At 40.5% G+C, this 12,948-nt stretch overlaps 1 protein-coding gene across 3 annotated transcripts in view; it reads right to left on the bottom strand.

The window, feature by feature from the left end:
* Positions 1-371: 371 nt before the first annotated feature.
* Positions 372-12,948, bottom strand: part of epha4l (eph receptor A4, like) — a 65,118-nt gene continuing 52,541 nt past the window's right edge. For all 3 annotated transcript variants that reach the window (XM_055028002.1, XM_055028001.1, XM_055028003.1), the window contains exons 12-18: positions 10,331-10,392; positions 9,034-9,243; positions 8,780-8,929; positions 8,302-8,498; positions 6,002-6,160; positions 4,154-5,373; positions 372-1,916 (exon numbers count right to left, since the gene is read on the bottom strand). In XM_055028002.1, coding sequence (XP_054883977.1) covers positions 5,259-5,373; positions 6,002-6,160; positions 8,302-8,498; positions 8,780-8,929; positions 9,034-9,243; positions 10,331-10,392 — 893 coding nt within the window. In that variant the 3' untranslated portion in view covers positions 372-1,916; positions 4,154-5,258. The remainder of the gene's footprint in view (positions 1,917-4,153; positions 5,374-6,001; positions 6,161-8,301; positions 8,499-8,779; positions 8,930-9,033; positions 9,244-10,330; positions 10,393-12,948) is intronic.

The raw sequence follows: 12,948 nt of genomic DNA, 5'->3' as shown, positions 1-12,948 counted from the left end.
TTTAGCCTACTTGAGCAGAACTGATCTTTTAGACAGTCTTCAATGTGGACAATTTTACAGAGAAAAGAAGAATCAAATTCGGACATGAAAACTCGAGCAGGAATTGACCTTCTTGCTGCAAGGCAATAGTGCGACCAACTGCGCCACTGTGCAACCCACCTTAAAAACAACTTCACTTAAAAATGAAGTTCAAAAAATCCGAACTAGAAATGCCCTCCATGCTAACGTCTACACTGTAACATAACTTTATAAAAACAAAATGTTGGAAATCTTTAGGTGATCATTGTGTCTCTAGAGTGCTAGTCTCTGTTTAGATGAAAATGCATGAGGAACTGCAGTACGTGTGCAGAGAAAAGACACAGAGTCAGTCACATAGTTTCTACTTTAATAGGAATGCACCTTGACACCCCTTTTATTTACTTCACTTTAGGCTATTATTTTACAAACTAGATATAAAAGGACATAAATAAATGACATAAGTTACATGTACCTACAGCTCCTTAACCAAAAAACAAACAAGACAAACAAAAAAAAAATGATAATGTCCAAAAAATGAAAAAAAAAAAATACAAAAAGGATCAAGAGGATGTTAGATCTACATGTCTAGATCATTATGGCATCGGAAGGCATACAATGACAAACATTTACCCTTGCGTTATGTTCATTTTTTTTCTTTCTTTTATTTTTAAACTTATCTGACATTTAAGTAAAGGAAAAAACTATTTTACAGTACATTCTGGTTTCCTTCTCCTTCCAAGCATATCTTGCATATATCCAAGCAGGTCCATTTTCAAGAAATAACTCCCCAACCCCCCACCTCCAAAAGAAAAACAATTAGAAAGGATTTCAGAGCTCTATTAAGGATGGAGGTGTTCTATTACTGTATATGAATTGCCTCTCAAGAGTTCGGAAACATTCACATAAGTATATAGTTTGTAGAGAAAAGGAAGAAAATGAATATAGTCCATTGTGGTCTACCTGTAGCTTTATGATGTACTCCAGAAAATTAAACAACAAATTCTCTTTAGACAAACCCCCCTCCCTCGCCATCTGATCCTTTGTTCTATCCAGGTGCTTCATTTTTGACCGCGCCCTTTCTCACATCCAGAAAGTGTTTTCTCCACCATTCATAACGAGCACGGGAGAGTCCAAACTCCAATATGCGTTCGTATGCACTGGAGACGTTTAGTGTCTCGGTTGTGTCTCTAAGCGTCCAACTGCGTGCCACTCCAAATGAGTTTCACTCCAGAATAGCTGTTCATTAAATGCTGTTGCTGAGGAAACCGTACATGACGTGAGCAACACACCTTATGTTCTTTTTTTTTTCTTTTTTTTTTTTACAGATGACACAAAAAGAAAAAAAATATAGTCCAGGCTTTTTCCAATTTTTTTTATATCAAAAACTATACAGCTCTGTTATCTCCTCCCTTCTCAACAGTGGCATGAAAACAGACATAATTACAAATGTCAATCAGAGAACACACACACACATACCTCATTCTCACAGTCAAATTAAACCCTATTTACTCTACATGCAAAGAGATCAAATAAAAAAATCACAATTGAAGTGAATTAAAAAAAAGTATTTTATCCACCAAAGCAGGTTTTCTCTGTTATATTACATTCTTGTTGTTGTTTTTTTTTTTCAAGCTGTTAAATTCATTCATAGCAACTCCAACCCATCGCCGGACGGCCACAACCACGGTGGTGGCAACACTGTCAAGCCGAGATGCTGCTACAGTGAATATCCCAGGTGTGTGTGAATTGATTTGTCTTCTCATTGGTGGAGGAGACGCCCCGAAAGGAGAGGCTGAGAAGGAAGCAGGATGATGAGGAAGAAGGAGAAAGAGTGGCAAAAAAAATCCACTCGTGGCAAACGAGGCCAAGATTCCCGTGTTATTGATGGACGGCAGCATCTGGGGAGAAAGAGAGAGAGAGGAAGGTTCTGAGAAGCTGCATCAGTCACGGTGGTTTTTAATGTAAACTGTTTCTACTCTGCATCTAATTCCATCCAACTATGTTGTTCTGCAGCTCGACGGCAGAGAAAACGCAAAATGTATGTGTGTGATATCTGATATGCATCCTTGTTTTATTGGCAAAAATCAAAAGCACACAAATAGGGAGCTTTACAGCATCTGTGTTTGATAACTTTGAGCTGGTGCTGTTGGAGCAGGACATATTGGCAGGCTGTAATAACTCTTTTGTTCAGTCGTTAACAGTTTCTCATGAAGAAATTTGAAGAAATATGCATAGAGGAAAGTGAAAAAAATACGTTAGTTAGCTAAAAGTTATTTAAGACACAAGCTTTTGTGATGATTCTTAAAACAAGAATCAAATTGAAAAACTTTATAATTGTGTGACGCAGTGTTTGCAGATTAACAAGATTCAAGTCATTGTTAAATTTGCAGCTTTTGTCTCAGCCAAATGAGGAGCATGTTGCTGCACTAAAAGTTGCTGGTAAGCTTTTAGATTTTGCAACAACATGAAGCTGTTCTCCATGTTGTGTGATGCAGAGGTTAGAGCAAGTGTCCCCTTCTCTATGCTCCCTTCCTGTCAGATTACGTTCAAATAAAGGCCACTGGTGATTAAAAAAAGCTATGCAACAACTTTGAAGACGGTGCGTTCCTGTGCTTTTCTGTGTCTCGTCACTGTTTGAGAATTTTCCTGGTGAACTCACAATTTTCTGAGCAGGTGAAATGTTGTGAAGGACAACTAGCTTATAAACTTGTATGGTCCAGAAAAGAGTGATCCTAAACCACATACTATATTCATAATATTTAAACATTATGTTGTTTTAAAATAAGCCAAAACAAACAGCTGCTTATCCAAATATTGCTTTTAGAATTTCTTCACAATTCTACACTAATATGTTGAGGCTATGGATGGGCGATAAGGACTTTGATTTAAAATGTCTTGTGGTATTTTATTGTGAAAATGATAAAAATGATGACAAAGCGCTATTTGTGACTTTTCTGCAGTCTTATTTTGACAACTGTATGTCTGTTCAGACTTTCTTTGCATCACTAAAGTACAAACAGTAGCTGCATTTAAGCTTATTGTCAGACTACTTGATATTTATTGAGACTCTCATGAAAGCACCAATAGTAAAAGTCACAATTGCAACGACTTCATCATTGGTATTTTCAAACTAACAACAATAACAAAAAACAATGTTTTCACAACATTTGTAAATAGTTAGACCCCATGTGGCTACTACAATTCACAGAATATAACATTTATAAAAAATCCAGATCCCAGGTTTGAATATGAGTCCCTAATTTTTGCAAATATTTTTGCATCATTGCAAATTGGCCAAGTTTGTACCTGGTAAAAGTCACCAGATGTTTATGATACCACTAATAATAAAATGGCATTATAAATAGTTAATAAATAAACAAAGACTTTACGTTGTACTTAACAATTACCATTTCAAAAAAGTGTAACAAAATCTCCCTCTGATAGTCCAAAAATACACATCTGCATAAAGAAAAACTCAAATGCTCATCACTAGAGAATTGATGCAAAGAGTGTCATTTTGGGGTAACAGTGGTGTCTTCATTAAAAAGGAAGGAAAAAAATCTTTCTACGCATCCAATAATATTGGAGCTCCGACTTGAGAAAGTGCTTATGGAGCTCAGTAGAGAATCAAGTGGCTGTGTAAGCTAAATCTGCATTTCACCATCCTAATTAACTGAACTCATTTTAAAAAATGCACATTTCTCTAGAGTGTACAGGCAAGAGGAGAAACTATGACATCACTGATATTCACCAAAATACACAGAGACCGAAGCTGCACCTCATGATAGGATCTCTAAATTTTCCAAACCCTTTTCCAAAGCTCTGTTTGGCTCACTGGGTGTCAGCTGCTGATTAATTCTTCTCATTAAGATGCCAGAGGCAACAGGCCTGCAGACTGATCACAGAACAGTGCCTATTGATCTGCTCCGGTTGCCTGAGGTGGTGCAACCTGCGTGTTAATTAACACGGCTTCTGGAGTACAGGGGCCGGTGTTGGGGAGGTCTGGGGGAGATCTGGTGATTCTCACTTTGTAACGACACATGCATGACATTAGAAACTCAACACCACAACAAAGGAAGGCCTAATTCAGTTTCTTTATGTGTTGGTTTGGGCAGCAGAATGGAAAAGTACTCACCCTGATGACAGCTTCAGTAATCCTCCAATATTTTCTTGTTTTGTTTTCTTTTGTTTTCTTTTCTTTCCTTTACTTGTAGCTGATGATTGCGTTTCCATTTATATCCACATGTCCTTTTGAGAGAAAGTAAAATCCATCATCTTGCCTCAGGTCTATGCAACCAATTCAGGCGTTCCGAACAAGCGTCCATTCAGAGTGGTTACGAATAGTCTGTAGCTCCTGCAGTAACAGTGAGGTGAGGGCTTTCATTCCGATGGGAGACAAATGGAAGAATCCAAAGTGTGTGTTTGTCGAAGGTTTAGGAGGGATTGTTTTTGGGAAGACAGGGGTGTGGGAAGTCTCCTTCGGAAGATCAAAGACATTCTCAGTAATGCCCAGCGGGCAGCAAAATCTGGTATTCTGGGAGAAAAACAGGGTCAGAAGAGAGGCAAGACCACAAAAAAAAAAAAAAACCCTCCTTGAAATAAGCTTTTACTGCACCAGCATTTCCCCAAAGACTGCAGCCCTCAACCTCTGAGATATTCAAGGGTAGCATCCTCCACTTTCCAAGAGATATCAAACAGATCCAGCTGACGGAGAGAAAGAGAACAATGGTGGCCGGGGCAGCCTTTGAGTCCCGCAGAAACAAGACATGTACTATAAACACAGTCACAGGAAATTCAAAAAGTCTGTTCCTTGGAGTATTCCAAAGGGAAAGTTCCAAGAGATAACTGTTTGCCCAAGAGGAGGAAGAAATGTCAGAACCCAATACCTCCCTCCTTCCTTCCAGACCTTTAAAGGCACTCCAGATTGGCCTCTTGGAAGCACTTTTTCAGCCTCTCGCCCCGTGGATCCAAAAAATGCTGCAGACAGAAGTGTTCCACTCTCCAAAACAACAAAAAGGGGAAGGTAAAGGTCAGATTTTTGAAAAAGTGCCAGTTTAGACACCTTTTTTTTTCTTCATCAAGGTCTTGTTTTCTTTTAGATCCAATTTAAAGTGCGTTGATGAGGTAAACTATTTCTTCATAGTTTATTTGTCTCTTTTTTTATATTTATTTATTTTTTTGTTATGTTTTCTTTCTTTTTTAAGAAAAAAAAATGTCTTTGATTCCTTTGCTTCCTCCTCTCAGACAGGAACCATTCTGCCTTGGATCTGTTGCATTTGGGACAGCATACCCTGGACACTGGTCAGGATCTTGTTCTGATGAGCGGCAGAGGAGATGCCTATGCGTGCCATGTCCCTGAAAAACATGTAAGAAAGAAAAGTTTAGAACTCTACAGGAAAGCAAAAAACTATCTAGATGATGAATTTTACATCATGGGAATTGGCCAAACAGTTTCCCTGTTTGTATAAGTATTTTTTTCTTACAAGCAAGCAAAACTTGTTCTGTGATCCTAATGGTTGAAAAAAAAAAAGAAAAGGATTAAAGACAAGAATGTGTTCAAATAGATGAATATAAAGCTATATGTTGGCACTATCGATGCATCATTTACTAAAAAACACTAATGTATTTTCAATACATAGCAGAAATAAATGTTTTAAATAGTCACCAATCAGCAGGATATGTAGGAAGCAAATAAAGAACTTAACGTCTCCATCTTTGTCATGTCTTTATGTATTAAAAACACACAGGTATAGATATGAAGTGCTTTATGGGGAACATCAAGTTCTTTGATTTCTTAGAAATGTGGATTATTTCTTCATCAACAAGTGTGATCAATGCTAAAGGATATATTTAAGGATTTTACTAGCTATTTAAAGTCATAGACACTTAAAAAAAACCTATAAATTATTATTATGAATCAATTTTACTTCCTTTTGTCCAGATTTTTCTTCCTTTTTTCTCTGTTACCACCGTTTGTACTCACTCCTGCTTCATGTGGACCACAGCTTCCGGAGTGGTGTAGCCGGCTGCAGTGAAGTTGTCGCTGTATCTCTCCATGCCAATGGCCTGCAGCCAGTCCTCCACTGTGCCCACTGCGGAGGATGCCTCAGGGCTCCCTGGCTCCAGCAGGGTGGTGTTGGGCCTAAAGTGGGTGGAAGACAGAAAAAATATATATATTTTTATCTTTTTTTATTTAGTAAATACCATCATCTTCCACTCGAGCTCTGTTCTTATTAACTGTGTTGAATCTTCTGCCCAAGTCATAAATCGAAACTATAACATCTAAAGAAGTCTGCAAACTGACTTCAAATATGAATGTACACATATTCCAGAGATGAAAACTAGTGACAAACTAAAACATCACAAATATGAGTCTCACATTTACCAGAAAACCTTTTGATGATCCCTCAGAGTAAAATATTCAATTGACTGACAAGACATTTTCCAAAACAATGGAAAAAGCTCATTGCTAGCTATGCCAAACTTGATGGTGATCGTTGTGGCCAATTATTAGGTTTAAATAGGGTCTCATGCAAACCCAGGATGGTTTGAGTAGCTTTTATTCCCAAAATAAAGAAAATGTTCATTTGAAAACTGACATTTTTATTTACTCGGGTTTTTTTTGTCTGACACTAGGATTGTGTTGCTGATCTGAAACATTTCAGTGTGGAAGAAACTAAAGAGAGAAGAAGTTTGTAAAGGGGAAATATTCCACAGCTCTGTACAACATCAGCGCTACATGAAAAAATATCTCTCATTCTGCTGTGTGATGAATATTACATCCTGTATGATGATGGAGAACTACCCACAGGCTGTGAAAATCACCACGCTACATTTCTCTTTAGCTGTTCTGGTTTGAGGGAAAGCGCACATCTGTCAGGGTCGCCTCTGGTTTGCGTCCCGGCCTTGTGGGTGCTACCAGAGCGCAGGCCAAGTTCAACACAGTTCCTCCCTGATGTGACCGACACTGTTAGTTAATCCTTATTTTACACAAAACATATAACCCCTTCATGAAGGTGCATTTTACAGCACAGCTGAGTCCCCGGCCACCTTCCCATATTCATCATTGAATCGCCCACCCATTCTTTTTTTTGCTGCTTCTCTCCTTTCTGTTGAAACAGTCCTCTCAACCATGAAAAATCTACATGGAGGCAATGACTTATTCACTGTCGTCCCGCTCTGGTAACTTTCTCACCGTTCCATATTCTCTTACCCTTTTTACGATCTTCTCTTCCATAAAAAAACGCATGCTGAGGTGAAGTAAGGTAACGTTGGACCCTTTAAGTCACCTGCACTCATTAGGTGGGAACAGAATGATTGCCGAGATCCCTTTAAACCCACACACGCTTCTTGGTCCGTAACTGCGAAAGGCCTCATTTATAGGATCCAGCCCCGCTAATTATTCTACGAGGACTCCCTCCTAGCTCTCCCCTCGTCCCATTAGGTGACTGTGAGTCTGCGCAAGCTCGCTCGCGTGCGCTCACACACTCGTTAAAGTCAAACAGACTCCTGCTGCTCCGCACCGAGTCTGTAAACACACACAGGTCATTCTTAACGCTTTTAGCCGCCGGAGAGTAATGGTGGCGGAGCTGCAGGGTCGTGTTTGTTTCTAACTAGCTGTTACATCGTAATTCTCCCCTCCTGTTAGAGCGGCTGCATTCCTGAATGTACAGCGCCATTAATGTGAGTATGCAGAGAAATCCATTAGGGAGGGTATCTGTGCGGAAAACAGCCGCAAAATGCTGCTGGATAATGTTTAATGGTGATGTGAATAAAAAGCATAGATGTGAGCGTGTGTCGGCGTGTGTGGCCAGATACTAACTACATAATATATTGAGTGCATTATGTGAGTTTAGTGGTTAGTACATAATTAATTACATATTTTAAACTCAAACAACTGTGTTTCCCCATTGTGTGGTTGATGTGCTGTCCGGAAAATAAAGGCTTTTCATTAGTCTTCTTTGTGACAAAGCTCAAGCTCAGTCAGACTGAGTGGTGCGCATTGTGTTTTATTTGTTGGACAGAATTCTAAAATTTGACTCAGTTCAACCACAGCACTTTGTTCCAATTGTGTCCCTCACATGGCTTGGTGCAAATTAAAAATGGGACTCCTGTCTTATGAATACTGCTTTAAATCGGGTTCTCATTTGATAATTTGTTTGTAAAGCTAGAACTTAAGTGTTCACAACCTTAGCATCTGTTTTAGCATCAACATTATCAAAGAGCTAGTCTTATAAAAACCGTAATCCCAGCATCGCATTTTCTGCGGTCTCGCTCCATCACCTGACTGCGGTCTCTCCCCCAGTCCTCTTCAGGGTGTTGGGGTTGCGGATCAGCTTATCCAGCATGTTGACGATCTGTCCGAACTTTGGCCGGTCAGCTCTCTCTCGTTGCCAGCAGTCCAGCATGAGCTGGTGGAGAGCCACAGGGCAGTCCATGGGTGGAGGCAGCCGATAGCCCTCATCAATAGCCTTGATCACCTAGCAAAACATTAGATGGATGCTGATGTTAATTCCCAGGATTCTGGTACATTTCCTTTTTTAAAGGAAATGTAATTACTTGTAATCTACGTTTCCTTGAGAAAACATTTGGTTTAAGAGAAATTCAACTTTGTGTTATCATATAAATGTCACAGAAACCAGGTCATGCTGCATGTTTTACATTCTTATCTAAATTACTGTTTAAGGTGAAATGATAAAACTAATACAGACTGTCTGCTATTTACGAGCTGTTACACATAATCATGTATCCTCAGACTTACGTCTTGATTACTCATGTCCCAGTATGGTCGCTCGCCATATGACATCACCTCCCACATGACGATGCCGTAACTCCACACATCACTGGCTGAGGTGAACTTCCTGTAAGCGATGGCCTCTGGGGCCGTCCAGCGAATGGGGATCTTGCCTCCCTGTAATTGGATGCCGGGCTGATTAATTAAAGCTGACAAATAAGGTGACCGGCGCATACACAGTTGGGCACACAGATGCAAAAGAGACATGCTCACACACTCACCCTGGTGGTGTATGCAGCCTCCGGGTCGTCTTCCAGCACTCGTGACATGCCAAAGTCAGAGACCTTGCACACCAGGTTGCTGTTCACCAGGATGTTGCGAGCAGCTAAGTCGCGGTGAACGTAGCTCATGTCTGACAGGTACTTCATGCCTGACGCAATGCCGCGCAGGATGCCAACCAGCTGGATGACTGTGAAGCGACCATCATTCTTCTGCAAAAAAAAAAAAAAAAAGAGACATTTCCACTGTTGTAGATATCAGGACTTTGAATCACTTAGAAAAAGAAAACAAAAACCCCCTGAGGAGATGAATTGTTTGTGTGGTTTGGAAATGTGAAAATCTTAGAATTGTGTAAACCTGGTTTGCAACATTTTGTACACGATTTTTTTCTGCTTTATCACATACATATACAGAACAACCTGCAGGGTAGGTCGACTGGGCAGGTTCTTGTGATGAAAACAAGAGTCCAAAGTGTACTGTATAAGTGGTGTGAAATCTTCATGAATTAAGTTTCAAATCAAATTTTAAGCCACATTGTCCAAACTATTCTTGACTGACCTCTTTTTGGACCTGGAAATGTTCATGACAAGTATATTTTTCTAGTGTCTTTTTTTGTTTTTTTGTAAAAATGAGAAAACTGTGATACCCTTCTGTTAGTAAACAGCAACAGCATCGCTGTTTTACTGTACGCTCTATACAACTGAAGGAAATTCTGGTTATTTCCTATTCCATCTCAAGTTTTGATGAAAAGTTGAAGGATTTTGGTAACCTTAACTTTGCAAAGTCTTGCTATTCCATGACTTTGCCATATTAATACACTTGTGTTTCTGAATTAATTATTCCATAAAGAAATATAAAGTAACAAAAAATGACAACCATAAATGACAATGTTACAACTTTAATACTCAATATGCCAAAGTCAGACACCTGAAAAAGGAGCTACTTTTAGATTATGTTATGTATTTTTGTTTAAAATATCTAATGCATTAAGGTATTTGCAGCAGTCACTAGTCTTTGCAATTCCTCTTTTAAATGTCAGCCTACTTTCCCAGCATGTTCTGCGTATTGCCTGGGATCAGTGAGCACCTCGCGTGTAGTGAACCTGAAAAACAGAGGTGAAACCTCCTTGTCAGGAAAAGCATGAGTTGATCAAAGCGGATAAGGATTAGGGTCGATGTTTGTGAACCAACACTTGTTATTTCAGCGGATGACATTACAGAGATAAGATGGCATCGCTACAGTCGTGTCACACACTGACACCCGTGCACAAGTGCGCGCGCAGAGAAACGCATGACTGACCCTCAGGAATGCATCCAGCGATCCGTTCTCCATGTACTCCGTGATAATCATCACCGGCTTACCTGGAGAAAAAAAGGAGAGAGAGAGAAGGGACAAGCAACGGCAGATGATTATGGTGGCAACTGATGCACATCACAGCTCCACACAGCAGGTGGGATGTTGAAGGAGTGTATGCATTTGAGTGTGAGAGGATGTTTGACAGTCAGGCCGTCCATCTTGCTCCCATGGTGACTTAATTAGCTCTCCCCGGCCATCATGTCTCCCTGCACATTCAGAAATGTCCCCAATAAAACAAAACCCCTCCACACACACAGTAAAACTCAGACCATCTTGTGTTTATGCAAATATGGTGTGAGATTGGAAACACTGTGGATAGTCTGACAGCAGTCAAACACCCAGAATCCCCCCAGACTCCATACTTATGTCACTCGTTGCCCTCTCTCTTCTATGTCAAATTTGAACGCATCTGTCACTCTCGGCTAGCTCCCCTATTTCTTCCGCATTTTTCACTCAGACGCTTTTCCCCTTTGAACCCTGCCACTCCTCTTTTCACCTTTTCTTTTCTGTAGGGGGCGGGGAGCTGTTTCTTTATCTGAGCCGAGGCAGACGGCAGAACAGGAGGACGTTTCCCGATGGGTCCCTGCTTAACGTTGGTCTCTACAAATGAGGGAGGGTGTGAAGGAAGGGGAGTTAAACATGATTGTATGTGTGTTTGGAGGGGGTTGTGTTCATCAGCATAGTGACAGCAAGCTGCAAATTTGTATTCCGTTTTTAGTCATCCATTTCAACTCGACCCACACCAGTGTATTCACCATTCTCCTCCAGCCTCCTCTACTCTAATATCCCTAAATAAAAACAAATGCAACCAGTTGTCTTCATAAAACTAATAACTGGGAAACATTAATTCATTCTCTGTAAAAAAAAAAAAGAATGCAAGTGTTCTTTGAGGAGCAATGGACAATTAATGGACTCTGGTGAACACTGATATGATGTTTTATGCCGCTGAACACTGTCCACCACCCCCCAGTGGGAACATTGTGGTGGTGGCAGCATCATGTTGTTCAGATGTTTTTCTTCAGCAGAGATGGGATGGAGTATAAGACGTTAAGTATGGGGAAAATCCTGATGGATAACCTGCAAACAGCTGTGAAAGACTGTGAAGATTCCACTTCCAGCAGGGCAATGGCACTAAACATGAATCCAGATCTCCAACGGTTTTATTAATAAGGAAGATGTGTGCCTAAGGCCAATTGTACCTCTGGAAGCGCTACAGAGGTACAATCAGGCTTGGATAGTAGACTCATTTAAAATGACAAATACTCACAAATGTTCCCAAAATGGAAAAATGGCAAAAGCCAGATTCTAAAAAAAAAAAAGGACAAGAAGAATTCCCATTTGTGTTGGTCTAGCTAGCGGATAAAATCCCACTACGATAATTGAGGTTTTTTCATTGTAAAGTGACAAAAATGTAAAAACGTTGAGGAGCTATCAAAGCACTAAAAAATATTATTTATTTAAATCTTGCTGCTTGGACAAGTTTTGTGACCCAGTAGAATAAGAAAAGGAGCAGAAAGCCAGCTGAGGAACTGGAAACTAGGGTCTTCAAGGTGAAGTTCTTCGGCCCCAAAGCAGGTTTCCATCCACACCAAGAGGCCGTCAGTTAGCCCCTTACATGCTGCATGATTGGCACTCTGTTAATTATGGGGGACTCCAGTGATGCCCAGAAAGAGGAAGTGGAACTAAAGTTGGAGGAGAAGTAGGGACCTTCTTTGTCGGCCATCTTTGTTCTCTTTGTTGCAAGCCCCTGGCCTGGGGCTGCCGGTGATTGACAGCTGCGCAATAAACTCTGAGGAGCGTCTGACCTGTGACCTTAAACTCTCGCCTTCCCAGCCCCGCCCTCTTCCCTTCAGCCCATTTGCATGCTAATTCCTTGTTTACTGAGTACGCCCTGCTGCCTTTGGCAATGAACTCTGGGCGAGGGGCTGCGTCAGAGGACCGATTATCACCTGCCAACAAAACCGTGGAGTTTGGGGAAAACACATCAGGGGGTGAAACGCTGGCTCTGTAACGCCTGCACCTCACCACAGTCTGCTTTTAAGAGCAGATCGGTTGGAAATTAGCGTTCTCCAAGTTTATGTAAATCAGCCTTGAAACATATCACATCTGATTTCAAGCTCTAATGGAGGCTAGATTTTAATTACACACTGACATGATAGAAACACTAAGTATACACATGCTTCAGGATGGTGGACTGCAGCCAGCAGTCTTCAGTGACAGATCTTTGCACATTTATGGAGTTTAGTGCCTATTTGGAGTTCCTCCATTATTAATAAGCCTTAATTGGCTCAGTTGGACATGCCAGCAAACTGAGGCCAAATTGAGAATTCCTTTTAACTTGATTGTAATGGAGAGTGGAATGCAATTCAAATAATGGATTTTTAATAGATTCCACTGACACTCTCAAGTGTGAAGGACTCATTTGCCCAAACCTTGTATCAAGCTCTCAAAAGTATGGGTGGAGAGAGTGGGAGTTATTGGATGTTCTCTTTGCTTCGGCATTCGTGTTGGCCTTTGTCACAGCCATGCAAGTCATCTGTTTCTTCTACATCTCTCAGCCA

The sequence above is a fragment of the Poeciliopsis prolifica genome, unplaced genomic scaffold, assembly GCF_027474105.1.
Source record: "Poeciliopsis prolifica strain line A6 unplaced genomic scaffold, Auburn_PproV2 SCAFFOLD004, whole genome shotgun sequence".
Classification (NCBI taxonomy): domain Eukaryota; kingdom Metazoa; phylum Chordata; class Actinopteri; order Cyprinodontiformes; family Poeciliidae; genus Poeciliopsis; species Poeciliopsis prolifica.
The sequence above is the reverse complement of the archived record's forward strand: the minus strand, read 5'-3'. Positions and strand labels throughout refer to the sequence as shown.